At 42.8% G+C, this 22,515-nt stretch overlaps 2 protein-coding genes across 3 annotated transcripts in view; one reads left to right on the forward strand and one right to left on the reverse strand.

Annotated features, from left to right (window-relative positions):
* Positions 1-5,097, reverse strand: part of nthl1 (nth-like DNA glycosylase 1) — a 9,981-nt gene extending 4,884 nt beyond the window's left edge. The window contains exon 1 of the mRNA XM_035659775.1: positions 4,836-5,097. Coding sequence (XP_035515668.1) covers positions 4,836-5,097 — 262 coding nt within the window. The remainder of the gene's footprint in view (positions 1-4,835) is intronic.
* tsc2 (TSC complex subunit 2) overlaps positions 4,900-22,515 on the forward strand; it is a gene marked incomplete in the record, with an annotated part of 24,459 nt that continues 6,843 nt past the window's right edge. The window contains 30 exon segments of one of the 2 annotated variants that reach the window (XM_035659773.1): positions 4,900-5,028; positions 7,426-7,599; positions 7,687-7,773; positions 8,226-8,336; positions 8,427-8,574; positions 8,961-9,078; positions 9,176-9,224; positions 9,836-9,961; positions 10,108-10,181; positions 10,290-10,416; positions 10,738-10,881; positions 10,975-11,112; positions 11,232-11,335; positions 11,474-11,555; positions 11,774-11,929; positions 12,051-12,170; positions 12,653-12,775; positions 12,871-12,977; positions 13,075-13,240; positions 13,871-13,993; positions 14,100-14,234; positions 14,466-14,655; positions 14,833-14,926; positions 15,013-15,115; positions 15,737-15,831; positions 17,883-18,023; positions 20,398-20,559; positions 20,646-20,804; positions 21,239-21,351; positions 22,148-22,390. In XM_035659773.1, the coding sequence (XP_035515666.1) occupies positions 7,465-7,599; positions 7,687-7,773; positions 8,226-8,336; positions 8,427-8,574; positions 8,961-9,078; positions 9,176-9,224; positions 9,836-9,961; positions 10,108-10,181; positions 10,290-10,416; positions 10,738-10,881; positions 10,975-11,112; positions 11,232-11,335; positions 11,474-11,555; positions 11,774-11,929; positions 12,051-12,170; positions 12,653-12,775; positions 12,871-12,977; positions 13,075-13,240; positions 13,871-13,993; positions 14,100-14,234; positions 14,466-14,655; positions 14,833-14,926; positions 15,013-15,115; positions 15,737-15,831; positions 17,883-18,023; positions 20,398-20,559; positions 20,646-20,804; positions 21,239-21,351; positions 22,148-22,390 (3,673 nt within the window). 2 annotated transcript variants of the gene reach the window in all.

Genomic DNA, 22,515 nt, shown 5'->3' on the forward strand with positions numbered 1-22,515 from the left:
CTTCTTTCTAATTCAGTATATGTTACCATTTAAAGTGCATCTTGTTAGTAGGGCAACATATTACTGTGATAGATAAAAAAAATGAAGTAATATTAATTCAAGTGAATACAAGGTTTAAGGTTTAGTCGTGGACTTTGGCAGTACTGAGCAAAGCACATCCAATATTGATTATTTTAATGTACAACACTTTCTTACTTACTTCAATACAGTAATTAGGGAGGTTTTGAGGAAACTTCTAGTTAAGGCACTAGGTAGTTGTAGATAGTGATTTGTAAGCCATGGTTGCTAAATTGGAGATTACAGATATCTAAAACAAGTCTTGTGTGTTGTCTTATTTCTCGGTTCATGTTGTCATTACAGTAGGAATTGGTCAATTCGTTTTTGTTCCAGTAAGCAGTCCATGGGGGGGTTTAATATGTTAAAGTAACGTATAAATTAGTTTATTATTATAGTTAGTTCGAACTTTGTATTTACTTTTTTTGAATGAATGGATTAAATTTCTTTAAAGTTTTATGTTCTTGGTATTTTTCCTTCCATTAGCAACAGACAGCACTCCTTACCTGGGACAAAAAACTGGGAAAACTGAAACATGACCATGCAGTTTCATTATTCAGTATAACCTTTTTTTTAATTTGTTAATAGATTGGAAGCACTAACGGTACAAAATATATCTCAATATTCAATATTAAAATGCTAAACGTGTCTTATAGTGTCAAACAAACTGATGAAAATAACATATCCTGAAGGCGCAATTATTGACGTCAACTGTTCTAGGCTCAGATGTGTTGTTTTTCCAGTGTGTGCGCGAATTAAATCAAGTCCCTTTGTTTTAATCATTTGGTCACAGTCAGACAAAACACAGCTAATCGCATGATTTTAAACTTTGTGCTTTTTGGCCTCCTTCTCTTCGTGGTGGGAAAAGACAGGGCGTGGGCAGGCAGCTGGCTTCTTATTCTCGTGTCTTTACAGCATGTTTCCTGTTCCACGGCTCCAGTTTTTGTATTAAAGGAAAGATGAGTCGGACTTGGCGAGAGTGGGGACCGCTTAGGGCCTCTTTGTAGGGAGCTCTTGGTGGGGCAGATTGGACGCTGTGCTGGTTCAGACATAACAGAGCAGAAGGAGGGTTGACCGGCGCAGACAAACTCTGTCCGAACCCCACGAGCAGCCAAGTTGATCTCATCACGCCTGAACGGAGGAGTGGAGACGGAACATCTCAGGTACTTTTAACCTGCGTTAACTTGCCATTGGAACACTGCTCTTAAGGATATATCCGAATGGCACAAACGTCTGGTTGCAGTCGGCTACACTGCTAGATGCAACACTGGGACCTGTATAGCTCGATCGTGGAAACAGTTTCAACTTTGTAGCACGCAAGCCAGGCAGTTAGACAACATTTTATGTTCTTTAAGTATGTTCTCAAGGTTCACATTTCCCTTCTTTAGCTGTTTTGGTCTCTTACCAGTTTGTTGAGGGAAATTCTGACTCTTTAGCTGCCCTGTCTGGTTTCAGTCGGGTTTTAAAGCTTTTTGTTCCAAGACAAGGGTTGATGGGCAGCAGCAAAACGTTAAATGTATTTTCAGGCTTTAAACCAAACAATGACTGAAAGCTCAATAATGTTTCAAGGGAGCAGTTGAGTGAATTCTGGTGGGTTCATACAAATAGCGATCCTCTCTATTTACTTGTTGTGATCCATTTGTTAAAAAATGTATATTGAATAAAGGACCGTATGCTGGATCTTAGTGGCATTAGCAGTGATTGCGATTGAACCAATGAATACTTACTGCCTTCCAGAGATGGCCTTGCAGCCATTGGTTGGTGGATAGAAAAGGGACTCCAATACTCTGTAGATAAAACAGCCATACTAAGGTAAAAAACACTTGATTCTTTTTTAGGTGATTATACATAATGAAAACATACTATTTGATTTTATTCCTTTCATGGTCCTGCCTATTGTAGTTACACCACTAGATGGCATTTGGCTTTTAATCATCCGGTCTGGTTTTTGACAATCTTGCAATATGCCAAAAGAGAACTGGTGTATGTCTGTATATATTATTTTACTATGGCTTTTAAATAAGTAAAAATTATTATTTCCAGCCAAAATCTGACATGTGATAATTGGTTCTATGTATCCAAGATGCTACTTCTCATACTTTAAAAGGATAGACATTTTGCAGATACTTTTGATTTTAAAAGTTGCGTACTACCATTCAACACTATCAGTCAACCCTGTGCGCATGGTGGTCGGTCATCTTGGTGACTCTTGTTTAGTTTGTTGGTGTTAATACAGGGTTGTACGGATCAGCAGTGAATCAGTCATGCTGTTACCTGGGTAACCACTCCCTCAGGGCCTTTGCGTGTTTTCCGGGTTCTTTGGCAGTTTTCTCAGCCGCCCAGGCTATTAGAGTACGAATGCAAGCATGTGTGTCACACACTGACAAAACCAAGATATTAATGGCACATGCACTCATATACTGTGGTCCCACTATGTTTCACTCTTGGGTATCACAACTCTGCTTGATTATTTAGTATTCGTTGCCTCCGTTATTTTTCTAGGCTGCAACTTTATCAACTCAAATTCTTCGAGTTGTTAAAAACATTGCACACATTTGTGGTACATTAGCAAGTGCAGGGGAGTTGAAGGTTTCTGATGGGACTTCGTATAAAGGATTTTAGTCCTTGCAGACATCTATAGGGGCTGCCAAAAGAAAGAAAACTTAACTATTGCCTGAGGGGGACTGAACTTGCAGTTCGTTTCAAATATGTGAATTTCCGCTGCTCCATTTAGACATCTTTTTATTTGGTAAGTGGACTGTGCATGCTCAGGAATGTGTCCCCACATGCCGGACACCCTGGTCCAGGCAAATGTCATAGCCAAGTGGCCATCTAGGGGCCAACTCTCTTGGCAGCGCGGAAGGCCCTCACGCTGTCTGGATGTCTCCTCCAAATCTTCTGCAAATGGGCGGATGTCAGCTTCCAGATACTTCACTTAGTCTCAGAAGGTAAGAAACCATTCAATTTTTTGATGGGCAGAACGAACAAAAAATGGGAAGGGTGATTCAACTTTAGTGATAAAACGGCCTCTGTATTACCTCCGGGAAGGCCGACAGGGTAGATGGTTTTCCCAGTGTTTGTCGTCGTAGCAGTAGTATTCCTCTACGGTGCTGCGTGAGCTCGGAGCTCTGGCATTGCGTGCTGCGTCACCTGGTCTTGGTCTGGACTGGCAACATGAGCGTAACGGCACCTGGAAACGTTCTTCACCTGTGGCCAAGCAGAGAAGGGACAACAGAAGCAAGGCAAGATGAATTATTAACTAGTAAATCACAGACTTAAAATAAATCAAACACACTTCCTGTGGCAGGCCTCTGTTTTGTAGCATTTTCTCTGCTCCCACTGTATCTACAAGGTGATCAGGGTTGCGTCTCACTCACGGGAATGTATCTAATTGTTCTTTCAGTCCAGGAGGTTCCCATGCTCTGTCTTTACAGGTGTACCGTCATCCTTGTATATTCCCTTAGCTGTCTCTCTGCGCCGTGTGAAGACAGCATGGGCGTCCGCTTCGGTTTTATGGCGTGCGTGCTGGGGAATTCTGAGCCACACTGATGAGCCACAGGAAGAGGGGATGAGATTTATCTGACCCAGCACAGCAATGGAGTACGGTCTGCTAGAAGAAAAACACTTTCATGGGCAACAGTGTAGACATCTGAACAAGTATTGGTGGATACCTCGGGTGCATTTCACACAGACCCATTAATTTGTGTAAAGACAGCCTTTCACCTCCTCTCTGGGCACATGCTCATTCACCAGATCCTTCTGGATTCCTGGTTGGCAGCGGGATTTTGGCTCTCATTCAGGCTACCGCAGGCATTAGTGGGTCCTGCCGCTCGCGCCTTCGGACCAGTAGGGCCAGTTTGCCGTCCGTTGGGTCTGAGTGTCGTCTCCTCCAGCGGCGTCTGTCCGTAGGGCTGGCCACGTTCTTCCACAACACCACCTTTCTAAACCACCATTTCTTTATGGGAGCCTCGCTCTGTGCATGGGCGCCGAGCATGCGCCCGTTGGAACCAGGTTGTTGGGGTTGCCACAAGCAGGAGGCACACTACTTGTCTTCAGCAGTTGGTTTTAAAGTTCCTCCAGTTAGTTTGTCCAAGACAACCAATATCAGGTTGAGTCTGGAAAGCGCAATTAGACCACAACCTTTCGGTTGCGTGGAAAAGGTTTTTACTTGCTTTCCCTCTCCCTTCTTACTCATGTCATGACTTCCTACACCACTTATACACATCCTTCTTCGCAACGGCGTCCGCGCGCCGCCTCTGTCGGTTGGGCTGCTCCTTCCTAGGATCGTCTGTTTTCGCGCGCAGAGAGCGCGTGGCCTTTCTTACATAGTTTTCTTCCCGCTTCTCTGCGGGCACCACTTCTCCAGACGTCCTCCCTCCCGACATTTTCCCTCTCTGTGGCCTCCTCGAACTCAGTACGGAGCGCGACAGCCCCCAAAACTACTATGGGCTTCTGATAGGTAGGGCCAGGGGCCATAGGCTATGGGGCCATGTGGGTTCACTCCTAATTTGGGATCAATCAGCGCCACTACGTGGCGTTAGAGTGATTGACAGAAAACCTGACAAGTTACCAAAAAATATGACTTTTCAGCTATCCTGAACCTGGGAGGCCCCTAGGTAAACCCGTGTATTAAAGCGGCCTTGTGTAGAGTCAATCACTTTTGCAGTCCAAACAACCACAGCTACTTTCCCTGCCAATGCGCAGACACAATAGTCTGTTAGAAGATATTATTTCTATATATTTCGACAAGTGTTCAGTTAGTAGCCTTGCGTGACCATTACCCGTCGATAAGGGGGCCGAGGAAGGTCTTTGCTCCGAGATCCTCGCCTCCTCCTCCTCCACTTTGACCGCCGCAGAGGAACCTGGATCCGCGTCCCTCCGTCTGCAGGTGAGTTTGGACCGAAGAGAGGCAGCAGGGGTGCAGCCAGCACCCTGATTCCCGCTCCGAGTGACAGCAGCCCGGCTCTGCATGAAGTAAGGAGAGGCCATTATCAAACACTTCACTACATAACAAACCCTCGTGCTGCGGCGTGATTGAAGCATCGACATGAAGTTGGTTTCACATTCGTGGTTTCTGGTCAAGAGAGGATTATTATAGGAGTTCAATCAAAATGCATCAACAACAACAACAACAACAACAACAACACAACGACAGTGGCAATTAAAAATGTCCTTTTAATAATACATAACAACTGGTTCATAGTTATTATTTAACATATATGCATCACTTCTAACAAGGCAATGATAAAAGGTAAACTATATTTAGTTTAAACTTAAATTAGACAACTGACAACTACGCATATGCATTATAAATATAAAACATGCTAAACTAATCAGGCATTGGCAGTAGAGCTCGTTGTGTTGCCTGTAGCTGTGGGGTACAAAGAAAATATTAATAAGCTATAATAACCCAACACCAGCAGCAGGCATGCAGTGTGAATTGGTATTGTAAATCTAAGATACTGAAACAGAATCTCCAGAACGTTTCTGCAAAATATCATAATTTGAATGACCTTATCCACGGCTCAGGATAATAACATTCAATAGCACAATGTGGTCTACAGTCTCTTCTTGAGTTCCTGAGCTGTTTTTAAATATTGTATACTGTCAGTCCTGTTTGTCCAAAAGCTCCACTCACAGGCAGCTTCTCACTCCAATAAGGAACCAACTTCAGCATCGTTAGCATGTTCAGCTAGCTGGTTGCTAGTTAACCATTCGGTAACGTTTAAGTTTTAATAGTTAATATAATATAGTTAGCTACGAAACAGTGTCACGGGGCCTTTGAGAAACAATGGCTTGCTATTATGTGGGTGTTCTTCATTTGTGACAATATGTAAAACCAGAGTTACAAAGTTTAGCATAGTTTGGGGTTTAGCTTGAAGCAGAACTACATTTCCCAGCAGGCAGTTCGTCAAACGTGTTTTTGTAGGAAGTGGCCCCTGTCAGAGCTTTACTGTGTCATCCGGTTGAGGAGCGAAGGACCGAGCTCGGACGAGAACAAGCTGCAAATACAGTTATACCAATGCACATACAGCTGTGTTGGCTGCATGTGGACGAGACTGTGGCTGAATGAAACCGAAAGCGACTCCTCTTCAGTAAGGTGAGGGGGGAGAGAGGGGGAGAGGGGGGGAGGAGTGAAGGAGTGAAGGAGTGAAGGAGGTGTTGTTTTTAACGTTAGCTACCAGACCTTGAATGCCACACAGGAATGCTGGCCCAGTGTAAAGCCTAACGTTAGCTAACGGGTCAGCAGCGCCATTGTGCATTTCTCCACGTTATATCATGTTTATGTGGTCAACACACACTGTTTGCTGTGGTCGGAGGCTACCTTGCACCGTTGTTGTTGTTGTTGTTGTGGAACAGACAGTCGTTGTCTGTCTTCCCCCCCGCTGCATGGGCTACTCATTGACAGACTGGGACTCCAAACTTCACTACTGGATCAAAGTGGGTGGGACTGTTCGCCCAAATTACATTACTTTTACTTATTTACCTCTAGTGATATCTAGATGCAGCCATGCACAGTGTAAATGCTGTCACCTCCTCATCTAAATGTTACAACTCCACACTGTCCAAAAATGTCAAACAATTTGAAAAAGACAACACAGAGAATTGAGAGAAGTAAAAAGTAGATGCGCATATATGTGATGTACCTGTCAGACATCAAAGTAATATATATTATAAATAATAGATATTCTATATATAGAATATTATATAGATATTCGATATATCTGTGAGAACAGTTGAAAATGTTTGTAATTTGGGTGAACTAACTCTTTAAGTCTTTAGCGTTAGATTTAATGTAATGCTCAGCATCTTCTTTTAATAGTGCAGACTGATTTAATAGTTGCAAGGGGTTTTGGTAGAGCATGTGTATGTTTGAGGATCCATCTAATTCCTAACAGGCAAGCCACATGAAATCACGTTTAGAGATAGTCATGTGCCTTGTCCGGCCTTCAGGGGTTGCTGCATTGAAAGAATTAGGTATGCAGAGATATATCGGTCAATACTGGACTGATCTCTCCCTATTGACAAAAAAAAGATGGTATTCACCGTGATCAGTTGCTGATGTTTATCTGTTGTCACATGAATTTTGCTCTGTCTAAACGTTGTGTCGGTTATTTTTCTAACTTGGATATTGGAGAAATAATCACCTCCATTTGCCAGCACTGGCTCAAATTATATGCAAATACTGATGTGCTCTGTGCAGTGCCAGGGAGCGGCTGTTCAGCTCAGCGTCCCACATGTTGGAAGAGAAGAGAAATAAACGGACCTGCAACAAGATTCTCATCTTTGTAGATTTAGTTTCCCTGGCAATCCAAGCTAACTGTGATAAATGTTACAAAAGTTTCCAAATGTGTGTTACTTCTCTTTCAGTCCCAGCCCGTACAGGCTATCACTCCTCCAGGTTGGGCCATGAACAAACAACCGAGCAAGGAGAGTCTAAAGGATAAGGTGAAGGGGATCTTTGGGCTGGGACCCCCGCGGCCACCGAGTAAACAAAGCGAAACAAAACCATCTGAGTTCATAATAACCACTGATGTCATTAAGGTGTGCAGAACAGACAGAACATCTTTGCATGTTCATCCATACTCAGACTCACCACGCATTTAAATTTCTTCCCATAATCTTTTTCAGGAGCTCCAGGCGGACTGCGGACTGAGCAACAGGGTTCGCATGATGAACCACGTCTGTGAGCTAGCCAAGACTAAAAAGTTTGAGGAGGTGAGTCTGTGCCGGGTGTGATATTTTTGATAACAGCAGTTATGCTAGAATAATTTTTTGACAGCTAATATGGCTGTAAATGTTCCACATAACTGCGCGAAACAGAGGGAAGAAAAGGAGATTGGTTATGATGAAAACGGAGGACAGCCAGATGCACAGCGACTGTTTCTGACTCCGGTGCTCTGGTATTAATGCATTACATTTAAATGCAGTGAGGTCGGCCAAACTCCTGTTTAAACAGACATGTAACAGAGGCTATGTCTCCTTCTCTATCATGCTGTGTGATGTATGATGTGACTCTTCAGCTCCTTCAGTCACCAGCTGACAGGAGAGACGCTCCATTTTGCACGGAAACCGAGCCACCGCTGCACAGAGTGCTATTCACATGTTTATTCAGCGTTTATTAATATTAAACCCTGACGGCAGTACACGTGTTCCTCTGTGTTTTTCAGCATGCAGTGGAGGCCGTGTGGAAAGCAGTGGAGGACATGCTGTCTCCAGAGCAGCCACTCGAGGCCAGACATGCTGTCCTCCAGCTCCTCAGAGCCATTATACAAGGACAGGTATATTGAACAATACACACAAGCAAATACAAAATGTCAACATAGTGGCTGCCACTTCCTAAAGTCATGTTCACTGTCTTTTATGGGAAGGGTGAGCGGCTCGGCCCTCTGAGAGCCTACTTCTTCAAGGTGATCAGAGACTACCAACCATGCAACGAGGACCTCTCTGATAGGCTGGAAGTCTTCAAGGCCTTAACCGAGAACGGGAAAGACATCACATACCTGGAGGAGGACATAGGTGAAACTCCTCTTTGGTTATGATGTGCAATTGTTAACACAGAAATGCAGACTTTAAACCAACTTGCAAACACTGTTCAGAAGGTCGTATAAGGGTTCATACTAGTCAGTTGTATTTGTGGTTAGTTTCGACATGTGATCAGGGTTCCCTTTTTGTAGATGGACTTTGTGTAGACAGTGACTAATTTAGCAGTCTGTTTCATACTACTGCAGCTGCACTCTGGGCTCAGATAGGATCCTTTTCTGATGATTTGCCACAGTGCTTCTTCTGTTGTAGCTGACAAGTATTGTTTGTAACTTGTAAAGGCATGGATAATCCTTTACACACCTATTCACTGGTACTATTTGTTTCTGTTATTATGATGCTATTTTTCTCCTCTCCCCAAGCACGCTTTGTCCTCCTGTGGATGGACATAGGTCTCACCTCCGACTTTCTCCACGTTCTTGTAAATCTGGTGAAGTTCAACAGCTGCTATCTGGACCAAAATGTCTCCATCATGGTTCAGTAAGTCAGAGATACAGACAGATGTACACACCGACGTTTTTTTTTTTATCCGGAAAATGTTATTAACATGCTTTTTTTTGCTTGTTGTGTTGTGCAGGAAAATCTGTCTCCTGTGCAACAGAACCACGTCTTCAACAGATATTGAGGTACGAATTTGGTTTTCTTCTTCATGTTACAGATTTCTGTTAAACTTAAGCAAGTATAACAGTGTAACATGTTTTTAACTGGAAAACAATCAACACATTCTTTGTTCAAACGTCTTGTTAGCATTTAACAGTACATGCTGACCTCCCCTGCTCAAAAGTTGCTGTTGTTCACTTGTAATAAGACCCATTACTGCTCCTTGCAATGAATGATGAAGAACCTAGAATCCAACATTTCATTCTGCTTAGATTGTGTGGATGCAGTGGACCTTACCTATCATCACGTACACGGTGTATAGTATTTTTAAGCACCATGTGGCCATAGCAAGCTAAGGTTAAAAGTCTTATAAATGTTTTTCTGATTCTCAAATATTTGTGGAGTGCTTGTTTGAGACTCCAGTTATCTGTGACTTTTGAAACCTGCTGAATGTGAAATTGCGTTCAGTTATATTGAAGATGAATTCAATATTGAAGTGATAGTGTGATTTATAATTGGTGACATAATTAACACTGCCAGTCCTGAGACCTTTTTATTGCTTATTCTTCATCACTGTGTGAAAATAATTAACATAGTTGGTTTGTACTTGTGCTACTTGTTGTTGTTGTGTGTCCAGGTGGCACTTCAAGTACTGGATGCGGTGGTGTGTTATAACTGCCTCCCCTCAGACTCTCTCACGGTCTTTATCATCACACTCTGTCGCACTGTCAATGTTAAGGAATTTTGTGAATCTTGCTGGAAGGTGAGAACACGTATACACACATATACTCTACATACACACTCTTTTTTTCTTTTATCTAAAGACTCTAAAAAGAAAGGTCATGATTCATAACCACCTCATCTGATCTTTCTCCTCTGTTGTTTGTTGTCCCCTCTTTGATTCTCCAGTTAATGAGGAAGGTGTTGGGGACTCACCTCGGCCATAGTGCCATTTACACCATGTGCCGCATTATGGAGGAGAGGTACTGGCCTTGGTTTAAGCATATTTCTGAGCGTGTGGTGCTTTACTGAGCATACATTATTGTGATGGGGGTATGTGTGTCTGTCTAACTACCTGCAACCTCCACCAGGGTGTACATGGAGGATGCACCATTGTTGAGAGGAGCTGTGTTCTTTGTTGGAATGGCACTGTGGGGTGCACACAGACTCCCCGCCCTCAAAAACACACCTACGCTTGTTCTGCCGTCTTTCTACAAGGTAACACACATACAGTACATGCATTCTTTCTATTATAATAATATAATTATAATTGATATAATAATAAATAACAATTTCTTGTCCAAACATGGCTCTTTCACTTTGTGCGATAAAACACAAATGTTTACATACATACATGCTGCTGTAGCAGTATCCAGTGTGACTTGATCAGGTGTTGCCCTGTCCCTACTTCTAAGAATTTAGAATTGACCAATAATGAGTAAAGATATGACTCAATAGAAGTTAGTTTGAATAAACAAGACTATACTATGAATGTAATGAATACATTTTGACTGTTGTTGTCTGACCTCTGCCACTCAGGCCATGTCGTGTGCCAATGAGGTGGTGTCGTATGAAATCGTCCTCTCCATCACCAGACTGATCAAGAAATATGGCAAAGAGCTGCAGGTGGTCACCTGGGACATCCTACTGGGAATCATTGAGCGACTGCTGCAGCAGATCCAGGTACACAAACACATACATAATGCACATGTGCACGCATTAAATAACTTAACAGTTCTTTTTTGACCACGTAAGGTGTCTCATCTGTCTTCACAGACAATAGGCAGTGCGGAGTTGAAGGCCATTGTTTATGAGCTGTTGACCACAGTGGAAGAGCTGTATGAGCAGAACGGTTACCATGGTTCCACAGAGAAGTTCTTCAGTCTGGTGGAAAAATGTGCTGACAAGAGACCCGTTAGTGCTTTTCTATCCCATGGTGCCATCCTGTGTTTTCATCTGGAACTCTTACATACTGCTGCTACTTTCTTAATGTTAATCGTGTGTGTGTGTGTGTGTGTGTGTGTGTGTGACAGGACGCGTCAGTGCTGACCCTCATCTCGTACAGGGCCCAGTCTATACAGCCAGCCAAGGACGGCTGGATTCAGAGCCTTCACCGCCTCATGGAGAAGTTCTTCAGGTAGGACGCACACAAAAAGCATGGTGACGATATCGAACTTCTCAGTGACCAGATCTTTGTTAATTATCACCTCGATCTCATCTCGTTTCTGTGGTGTCTTTCCTGTCCCTCTCTATTATCTTGCTTTCTCTCTAAAAGGAACGAGCCTCGCAGTGTGATAAGGATCAAAGTGCTTCATATCCTGTCCTTCGTTCTCAGTACAAACCGACAGCTCTACGAGGTCTGTATGCTAGTACACATGCACATTTGCATCCTTACGTACTGTCAACTCCATTGTCGCCTTTGTGTGTCCTGTTTGTCCGTCACATTTCTGTTTAACTGTTAAATGTTGAAAGTGGTGTTTGATGGTTATTTTGATTCGGTTTTCTCAGATGTGTAGGTCATTAAAATTAATCAAGAAAAAATGTTTCTCTTGTTTTCTTCTCTGACTTTTTCCAGGACGAGTTGATTGAAGTGGTGGTGATCCCCCAGCTCAGTGGGATAGCTGAAGACCGGGACCTGGCTGTCAGAAAACAGGCCACCCAGCTACTGGTGGACCTCGCCGAGGGCTGCAACACACACCACTTCACTAGCCTGTTGGACATCATTGAGAGGGTACTCATATACACACATACACACAGATGCTTATAGTGTCTCACTTTTACACTCATGAAGTCATTTAGTTCTGTCCTGTCCAGACATGATGAGATAAGGTCAGTGTTTTTTCTCTGTGTAGGTGGCCAGTCGCTCTCTGGTGTGTTCAGGGCCCCTGGAGGTTTCTGAGAGAGACCCCACAGCAGAGTCTCCTATGGAGGATGTCAGGACTGCTATACTGGGCCTGCTGGAAATCCTGCAGGTACACACATGCAGAGATTAAGGACTTTACAATAGTGACATTAAGATTGATTTTAAGGTGGTTTAAAAGGTTGTCAAATTTTTTTTTATTTCTTAATTTGTCATTTAAAATATCCTTGGATGTAAACAAATGGTTCATGCACTACCAAAACTGAAAACACTGATTTATTCACTGGTCTTTTTAGAACATACACATAAAAACAACAGGTGAATATAAAATAAAAGTTATTCCTGTTTTCTGATGCGGTTAAAGGTTTCTTCATGTCAGTAATTTTTGTAAACATATCAGAGAATAAATATCTTGACTACTGATTAACATAAACTTTTCTTTCTACCTAAGATGATAGAGTTGAAGAAAATTGCACTAAAAACATTCTTTCCTGTATTCCAGTTGAAAAATATATTTCTCTGTGAGGTTTTTGTGATTCTGGAAAAAATTTAATGAATCCGCTGATAAACCTCCATCTTTTTCTCTCCTGGCAGAGCAAGCTATACAGCCTACCAGCCAGTCACGCTAGTCGTGTGTATGAGTTGCTTATCAGCCACCTGCAGCTTCACTACAAGAATAAGTACTGTTCAGCTATTGCTTCCGGTATTAGACTACAGGTAGGGGGGGGTTATTTTTCTTTCCACTTTCCACTCTATTGTAACATTTAGCACATGTTCGTTGACTTCTTTTCCTTCTTCATTCTATCCTTTAGGTGTTTGACTTCTTCCTGATGATGCGAGCAGACTCTCTTCATCGTCTAGGAGTCCCCAACAAAGACAGGGCAATGAGGTTCAGCCCTTACTGCTACTGTGACACAGGGTGAGGATGCACACACACCACTTCTTGCCACAGCTTTCAACCTGCATCTGTTTTGCTTATTATAATCAAGGCAGCTAAATATTAACATAACTTTCAGGGAGCCAGAGAAGCGTGTGAGTGAAAAGAAGCCAGCAGGTTCAACATCTCCTCCTGCTGGCAGCCCTGCTCCCCCAACTACTCCTGCCACCTCAGCAGCCTCGATACGTTCAGCCTACCTGCCCTACGCACCTGCCTTCAGTGTCCTCCTGCAGTGCCTCAAGATGGTACAGACACATACAAACATTAGTTGTATCCAACTCACAGATATGTCACATGCTCTGAGTACGATGTCTGCATCAAACTTGTGTCTGCTATTTCTGTGGAGAGAATAAATGAGCCTAGCTGATGCTCCAGGGTTTGAGTAGTAGAGTAAACTTTATTGTCCCCAAAGATAAATTTGTCTTATTTTGTTGCTTCACATTAAAAACATAACCACCACCAAAGATGAAACATCTTAAAACACGAAAGAGACATTTTACTATACTTTCTATCCCCACTTGCAGCTTGCTTTGCAGACCCCGCAGATACACTTCTAACAGATGATTAGTGCTATCTTTAAAGATCAATCATTCAATCAGACTTTATTTGTGTAGCACTTTACATACCTACCCTCTCCTCAAAAACCACACACAAAGTTACACCAGAGGCAGGATTAGGAAAAGATTAAAACTCAAAATAAGAAAAGGATATACCAATTAATATGATTCAATATCAATAAATAGGGTAGACAAGGTAAACAAAGTATAACGCAGATTAAAATGTACAAATAGAGAAAGAAAAAAGGTAATAGAACAGATTAAAATGTATAAATACGTAGACAAGATAAATGTATTTGGTGTTTTTTGCTCTTGTAGGAGACCGACTGGAAGGTTCTGAAGCTTGTTCTTGACAAGCTGCCTTGGACGCTGCAGTACAAAGTGCTGCTGCTCACGTCGCCATGCAGCTTGGACCAGCTCTGTTCTACCCTCTGCTGCATGGTAGAGCAAATAAAGACATATGCATACAAATCTATACTTAAAACTCTGCACACATGTTACCAGATGTTACTATATGTCGCTTATTTCTTTGTCTGTGTGCTTGTAGGTGACAGATCGGCTGATCTCGGAGCGCTTGAAGAAGACCCCAGAGGGGTTTTCTCGCACTGATGTTCAGTTGGCAGTAGTTCCTGTACTCACAGCGATCACCTCCTACCATAACTACCTGGAGCAGTCGAGACAGGTACAAATTATATGTACTGCCTGTGACATCACCTGACTTTCTGTGACTGCTTGCGTATTGGGTTTTCTGACTTTTCTAGTGAGATGTTTAGAACCAGAAGATCCACGTGTAGGCAGCAACATCCCATTATAGCTGGCAGCCCCTCTACACACATAGATGGAGGCACTAATGTCCATGCAAACAGCCCATACAACTGGAATGACAAAAATTAATTTCCCTTCCCCTCTACAGAGAGAGCTGGTTCAGTGCCTCGAGACCGGCCTCATTTACCGCTGTGCCAAGCAGTGTGTGGTGGCTCTTACAATGTGCACGGTGGAGATGCCTGACATCATGATCAAGCTCCTCCCCGCTCTTATCGTCAAGCTCACCCACATCTCTGCAACCGTTGCCATGGCATCCCCTATGCTTGAGTTCCTCTCCAGTGAGCACCAAAAAGCTTTTCTAAAACCTTCTTCATTCTTTTCTAGAACTGTTCTTTACCGTTATTGAATGTTCAAGGTCAGTTAGTTGCATCAGTTACAAGTTTTCTGCCACAGAGGAAGCACAAAATAAGAAAGCGTTTTGTTGGTGTGTTCTTGTCTTCTCTTCTGTCTCACAGCTCTGGTGCGCCTGCCCCATCTGTACGCCAACTTTGTAGCTGAGCAGTATGTCAGTGTGTTTGCCATCTCTCTACCCTATACTAACCCTTCCAAGTAAGTGCTCACATACACATAAACACATGTGAAGCCTCAGATGCACAGCCTCACTCTGACCTGTTTGTTTCTTCCATTCCCATCAGGTTTAACCAGTACATTGTGTCCCTGGCCCACCATGTGATCGCCATGTGGTTCATACGCTGCAGACTCCCCTTCCGCAAGGACTTTGTTCAGTACATCACAAAGGTGCGTGCTGGTTTATGTCCTACCTCTGAGTTATTTCTATGACATGCAATTTTTTATTTGGAAAAAACACACCAGCACTGTAAATTAGTCCATCTCCAAACTCACAACTTTCCATACACATGTATGTATAGAGAAAAAGAGAGAAGACAAATGATACAATGCTATGAGAGTGCAAAAGCATAACTCTCACATGGAAATCAATGTCATCAATGTGCTTTCACCTCACCCAAATTTCACACTTGAGGACATCTTTTACATGCAGCACCCTTTCCTAACTCCCTCACCCAATCCTGTAAAAGAGAGACTCCAGGCCTTTTCCAGTTCCTGATAATAATTTGCTGTCCAATCATTAATCACATAATACCTTAACGGAGTAGCTTGCCAAGAGTTAGATTAAAAAATCTATACCGTTCTCACAAAGTCTCAGAAGACACAAAGTTTTGGACAGAATACAAAATTACCTGCAAGTATATGTGAATATGCAGAGATTTAAATTGAATGAGCCTTATCTTTAATCTTCTGACACGATTTGGGATTTGTTACAGATTCTATATTGACTCAACTACATTTTAGTTTTGTGTTTTTGTGTCTTAACATTCATGTTTTTGTCTCTTCGCTCAGGGTTTGCGTTCCAACGCCCTTCTGCCATTTGATGACGGTCACGAGCAAAGTTCATTTCGTGCCCGAAGCACCAGCCTCAATGAAAGGCCCAAGAGGTAAAGCATATGTACACACACACAGCTGCAAGTGCTGACTTACAAACCAGCAGCACCACACACTGGCCACGTGGCCATTGTTGTGTAAGAGGGTTTGGGTTGCCAAGGTAACAGGGGACTCAGCATGACTGGTACTGTGGCGTGATGGTTGCAATGACTCCTCTCAGGTTGCCATGGTGATCATTAGTTCATTTTATTTCTTGTTTATGCTTTTTACATTTTAAAATGTGTTGTTTTTCTGCCACCATTTGTCCTCTATTCAAAAATCACTCCTCATATTATTGACATGCAGGGGGTGGACAAAATAACACAAACACCTGTACAATAATAATAATGTTATCTACGGCAGTAAAGTGTAAATTTGTGTGTGTTGTAGTGTATAGTATTCGGTTATCCGGGTGTTTGTGTTACTGTGTCCGCCACCTGTAGCATATAGACGTACATACATGGTGATGGCATGAGGAAAGGCCCGTAGTGTTCGCTTTCTCCTGCTATCACATCTTGCCATCTGTTTAAAACCATAGTAAATACTGAGTTTACACGTGCACAAAGAGAAATACACACGTCTTTCACACACAGGTGTCAGGAAGCTTTTCTCAGCAAGGTGTCATTCTCATCTGTACATGGTGTGAATGTTTGTTGGTTGTCCGTGTCTTAATTGCCCCACAAAGCTACGATTAAAACATCCAAAGTAAATAATAACAACACAGTGATCACGGAGACAGAATGAAGGGACTGAAAATGTTTTGTAAATGTAGTCTTAATCTCCTAGTTAAATCAATACTTCCACAGTGCATTACAGTGCATATTCATTGTAGCTTTTTATTAAACCCCTTCTCCGTTGTGCAGTTACATATATTGTAGGAAACGGCACGCGCAGCTTCTTTCCCCTCAATCTTGTTTGAGTCCCCACACCTACTTTCAAACCCTCATAACACCTTTGCTGCCATTGCAATAAAGCACACTCCCTGTGACAGCTTTTCATACATAGTGCCTCTGCTAACATCAGTTTCTACTGATCTTCCATACCAGCCCACTTTAAGTGTTCCATACTGTGTTATCATTCATCCAGTGATCTGTCCTTGTGCTGCTCATTTTCCACTCTGGGGGTTGGAGTGTGGCATGTCAGAGTTCATATAAATAATTTCAAGACTTTTTTTCATATTTAGCCTCTTCTCAGAAATGCATGCCTTTATTAACTTTTAAACTTATAAGTACAATAATTCTTGAATCGTCTAGTCCTCCACTGGCTCCCTTAGGGTATATAGTCCAGACTTGCTTTGCTCCAACCCCATTTCATTTTTCAGTTGAATTAGTTGTTTTTCTTGTGTTCTACTTTCCATAATGTCAGGCCTGTGCTGAGTCCATCCCTACTATTTTACTTCTCCTGTACTAGTCCTTGGCTTCTCTATGTACCTGCTGTGTGAAATAATGTTTATTTTGTTGCTCTTCCTGAATACTTTTTGTGTGTAATTCCTTTTCTGAGTCGCAGAAGCTCTTTTACCCTCTGCTGTAGCTTGTCTGTTTTTCCTTTTTAGTTAATGTTTATCCTTTTTTTTTTTTTTATATATCCTCTTTTTCTTACTCCGCTCTCCTGTAATCTGATTCATAGTGTTCACTGCTGTTAATTTTCACCTTGTTTTGTTTTTCTTTCAATTCTTCATTTGACCCCTCCCCTGCCTCCTGCGATTGGGTGCTGCGTTGTGGTTGTGGTTTTGGGGGGTGGTCGTGTCATCCTCCACATTGCTCCTGGCCCCTCCCTTCTCCTGTGACCTCTGTCCTTTGACCTTTGTGACCTTCTGTACCCCACCCCTGCCCCCGCTCTGCGTGGCGTGGCGTGTGCCTTTTGGTCACCTGCTCATGTTTCTCCGGCGCTCGGGTGACGGTTCCTGTTGTCTCCTGGTATACCTCCACACACCACACTCTCTCCCCTACACTCCCAAACCACCGCTACCCTCACGATGACCCACCCCCTTACTTCCCACCACCACCATATCGCCAACCCGGGCCGTTCCCCTCGCCCTTTGCCATGGGTAATCATCATCGCCCAGTCTACGGGCAGCGAAAGTGGCGAAGGCGGCAGCGGCGGTAGCCAATAGCAGCAGCTCTCCAGTTAAAGAGCTGAGGGACCTGTCAGCCATGGACGCTTTCCGCTCCCGCAGCATCAGTGTCTCCGAACATGCGGTCCGCAGGTTAGAGAAGAGCCTTCTGGGTAACCAAACAAAAAAACAACAAACAACCCAAACACTTGTTGCTTCCTCCATGGGATGGTTGATGGGGTCTAGGGTCATTGTCATGCGGGTCCGTTGGGTGGGCGTTTGTTGCCAGGGACACCTGGAGTGGGTGGTGCATGCTGGAGGAAGATTTGTGTGTCCACCTTTTTGGTTTGTTTTGGGCTGCAATCATACACGTGCTGTTTTCAGATTTTGTTTTTGTTATTTGCTTTTGCATGAAGTGTTTGCTGAAGACATCAGAAAACATTTGATGTTTTTCTGTTTGATTTTGCTCTAACACAGATTTTGCTTTGATTTTCATTCAATTTTTAATGTCTTTGGTTTGACTTTTTTGTTTTGCTGGGTGTATTGCTGACTGGTTTTGATTGGCCTAACAACAAATGAATGGCAGGAGGGACTGGTGCAAAGCATGTGTATTCAAAGTGATGGATCTTATCCTGACAACAACTACGGTCTACAACGACCCTTTCCTGGTGGGAGGGCACTTCCGCTTCCTTGGCCAGGGACAACAGCAACACAACAGCTTTGTTTGCTTGCTTGACATATTTCTGTTTTGCTCCACTCACAAACATACACTGTACTGCAATGACCATGGCAATCTCCTAGTGTGGGATTTTAGGACTAGCTGGGCTAATGTGAACTTTGAAATGTTTTTTATTACTGACTCAAATAATTTGTATCGCCACACACATATGCACACAAACACCTGTCTTATCTTCATGCCTTTATGCTTATCTCTGCTTGGCTGACCTGCTCAAGTGACTGATGTGTGATCTAACATTGCAGTTGTCAGATGTGGTTGCAGTGCCACAATATTGAGTATGTCACACCCTTTCTGCCCAACAGATGGCAGTAAAAGCACAGTGCAAACTACTGTGTATTGTATTTAATCACATTAGACAACTGCACTGTAGGTCCATTTAACCTGCTTCAACTGCTAAATGGCTGCAAATCTGCTATTTTCTTAAACAGTTAGTTTTGTTTTTCTTAAATGGTTTCTTGAACACCTGAGTGACAAGTAAGATGGAAGTTTCCTGGTGGACACTTCATTTCAGACAACATGACCATGTTTTAAGACATTCTTTCATAAACTTGTCTATCGAAGTGTAAACGCATTTTGTTTCATTATTGTGTTTAGCTGAATTCGTGTTGTGCCACAATAAGCAAAGCATCGAATTCTTATGAATTTCATAATCAGCTTTAGTTTGAGTTTGAAAACTCAATGCAGTGGAGAATAATCAATAGCAATGTGCTAAATAATATTATAAAGCAGTGAACTCGGCGCGCTCTGTTAAAGTCGTGAGCGTTTCATGGTCATGTTGTTTGGAGCACGTGTCCAGTAGACATTGAATGAAATGAATTGAATTATCAGTAGAAGAATGGTAAGTATAAAATGTGTGGAATAGTTGTTTATTCACACACTGGGACCTGGTCTGAGTGAGAGATTTCTTCTCATTTCTTCTGACAGAACTAATTAATCTGTATTAAGCTGTATTATAAATCCATATTAAACTGCTAATTAGTCACTTTCATGTGTGCATACATTTCCATTTTAAAACATTTTAATTGGCATTTGTGAACATGCCTGAATTGGATTTTAAGTTGAGGATGGGGATGAGCCATGAAAACAGTCTGCCTGCCTTGCATACTTCCTGCTGTGATGCACAGACACATCGCAGTTGGGTGCTGAGTGTTGTTGTAAATTGGTCATTTTGAGTTTTGTGTTTACTTCTGAGCAGCGAGCCAGTGTGGCCATTTTGACTGAATTTACGTCCAATATCTTTACAGCCCTGATTGAGACTCAAGTTAACATTTGCAAAGGCGCTATTAGCCTGATTTGGCTGTAGAGCAGGCAGTAATGGTTGTTGTGGATACAAAGAGGTGCTGCTCATTCACTTCCTCAGTGAATACTAATAAAGAAATTTGGCTGCAGCTGAGACATTAGCACACAGTTAAACACACCCACTCACACACAGCTTCTTCCATGTGGCTTACTTGGCATCAAAATATGTTACACCATAGGTCAGAGCTGAGGCCACTTATACCTCGTCCCAGTGTGCGTCTGTGTTTGTGTGTGGAAAATGATAATAATACAATAATCTGTATCTGCATGTAAATACTTGTGTTGCATGCAGTATAGAAATGAACATTGGTGCATTTGTGTGATTTTTTTATGACGTGCTGCGTAACTCTCTGTGACTGTATATCTGAGCTTGCATGTCTCTGTGTACACTGATTACATGTTAAAGTGTATCTGGAGCCTGTGTGCCTCCCTCTTCTGCCTCTGCCCTCCTTTCTTTTGTCTAACCTGCTCTCTGTTTCATTCTTTTAGGATGCACACCTCAACCACCACCTGCAGCCTGGGCTCCGCTGATGAAAATGCGGTTACTCAGGCAGATGAGGGGCTGAAGACCGTCCACCTAGAGCTCACAGAGACCTGTCTGGACATGATGGCACGATACGTGTTTTCCAACTTCTCTGCCCTTCCTAAGAGGTTGGCATGGACTTTTTTTTAATCTTTGTGTTTATGTGGTGGTTGGCACTTGTAGGTCAACATTTTGACCTCTTTTGCCCTCTTAGGTCTCCCATCGCAGAGTTCCTTCTGACGGGGGGCCGCAGTATGACCTGGCTGGTGGGCAACAAGCTTGTGACCATAACAACCAGCGGAGGGGTCAGAACGCAAGCGCTGCTGGGCCTGGACATGGCTGAACGGCTGGGAGGAGGAGGGGAAATGACAAGGTGAAACACACAGAAAATGCATAAATAATTCCTTACATTATTTAGCCACGCTTGCGCTGTGACTCCATGGTTCGGACTAAAATATCTCATATCTCTGGATGGATTCAGGTTCCCCAGGGGATACATTGTAATGATTTGGTGATTCCCGAACTTTTAGCGTTATCATTAGGTCAAAGTTTCAATTTGTCCAACACTTTATGACCAAATACCCGCTAAACTAATGACATTCCCATTGGCCTCAGCTGTATTTTGTGTCTAGTGCTAATTGGCACATGTTAGTATGGTGCTAAACTAAGATGGTGAACACAGTAAACGTGATACCTGCTAATATGTAAGCGTTGTCATTTTGAATATGTTAGCATCACAGAGCTGCTAGCATGGCCGTAGACTCTTGTTAGCTGGCTTGTAATAATTTCTTTTCCCTTGTCCTGCAGGTCAGATCCATCACTACACACCCGGATAACCAAAGAGGCTCCAGCCAAACTGGAGTCACAGTCCAGCCAGCAGCAGAACCGAGCCACACGCATACGAGTCCGCTCCATGTCAGGTAACAAATATTCTGCTGGTTGGCAGGTACCCAGACTTTGAGCATCCCATGATACACCAGCTTGTTATTCCAGACAATAACCCTGGTTTTGGTATTGAAGAGAACTTTCTAATGTTTGCGGGACAATGCTAAAATACCTTAGACTACAAAAATATAACCACTACATTGTATCCAAACTCTACCAGCCTAATCAATAGTGCTATTTTCCAAAGTGTATGTTTGAGACATCTTTTGAGGAGCAGCTAAAATGAGTCCCTGCTGTCTTGAAATGAGAAATAATCAGTAGTTGTTACACTCCACAGGTTTGCTGCCATGCTTTTATCTGTGCCTGCCTGTGTAATCATTGCTTTTAGTCTGCAACCCACACTACTCCTGATACATTTCATGTAAATGAAGATAGTGGCATTATTTATCATTACATGATACTGGGTCATACTGCATTCAGAGGAAAATGCAATGCAAAATTATACTGTGATCATTCAGACACTGATGTACTGTACTTGGTGTGCTTTGTATTTTATGTTGGTGAATCTGCATGACATAAGGTTTTAATTTAATCTTATGGCTTTGTCAGTCCATCTGAACATGTTTGTGTGATTTATTTTTCTGCACAGTACATTGCGTGTCAATAAGCTGTGTCTGTTTATTATAGCTGACCTTCATGAAATTTTAAAAATGTAATCTACATATCTTATCAGATGAACATTCTGTTTTGTCAAGCTGGGCCGAATATAATGTGAAGAGAAGAGCTGACAAATAATGATGAGGATGACCTTCCTCCCTCTGTCCATTCCAGGCGGCCATGCTCTACGTGCTGGTCCTGCTCAGAGTCTCAGTCCTCTGGTGTCCCCCTCTGAGGGTGAGTTAGCTGCACCACTCTCTCCCCCCTCTGGTTCCACCCTGGATGGTCTGGGTCCTCCGTCCTCCACCTCTGCCAACACATCTGCTCCCCCGCCTCTCAAAGACAACCCCAGCCTGGCTGAGTTTGTCCCCATGCTCACACAGGGCTGGGCAGAGATCTTCATACGGAGACCATCTGGTATGTTAACCGCACTTAAACGTCCAGTGTGTAACATTTTAGATCTAGATCTATCAGCAAAAATTGAATATAATATTCATAGATATGTGTTTATTAGTGTATAATGACCTGAAACCTACCTTAGA

The sequence above is a fragment of the Morone saxatilis genome, unplaced genomic scaffold (genome assembly GCF_004916995.1).
Source record: "Morone saxatilis isolate NCDOM2014 unplaced genomic scaffold, NCSU_SB_2.0 Contig17, whole genome shotgun sequence".
Taxonomy (NCBI): domain Eukaryota; kingdom Metazoa; phylum Chordata; class Actinopteri; family Moronidae; genus Morone; species Morone saxatilis.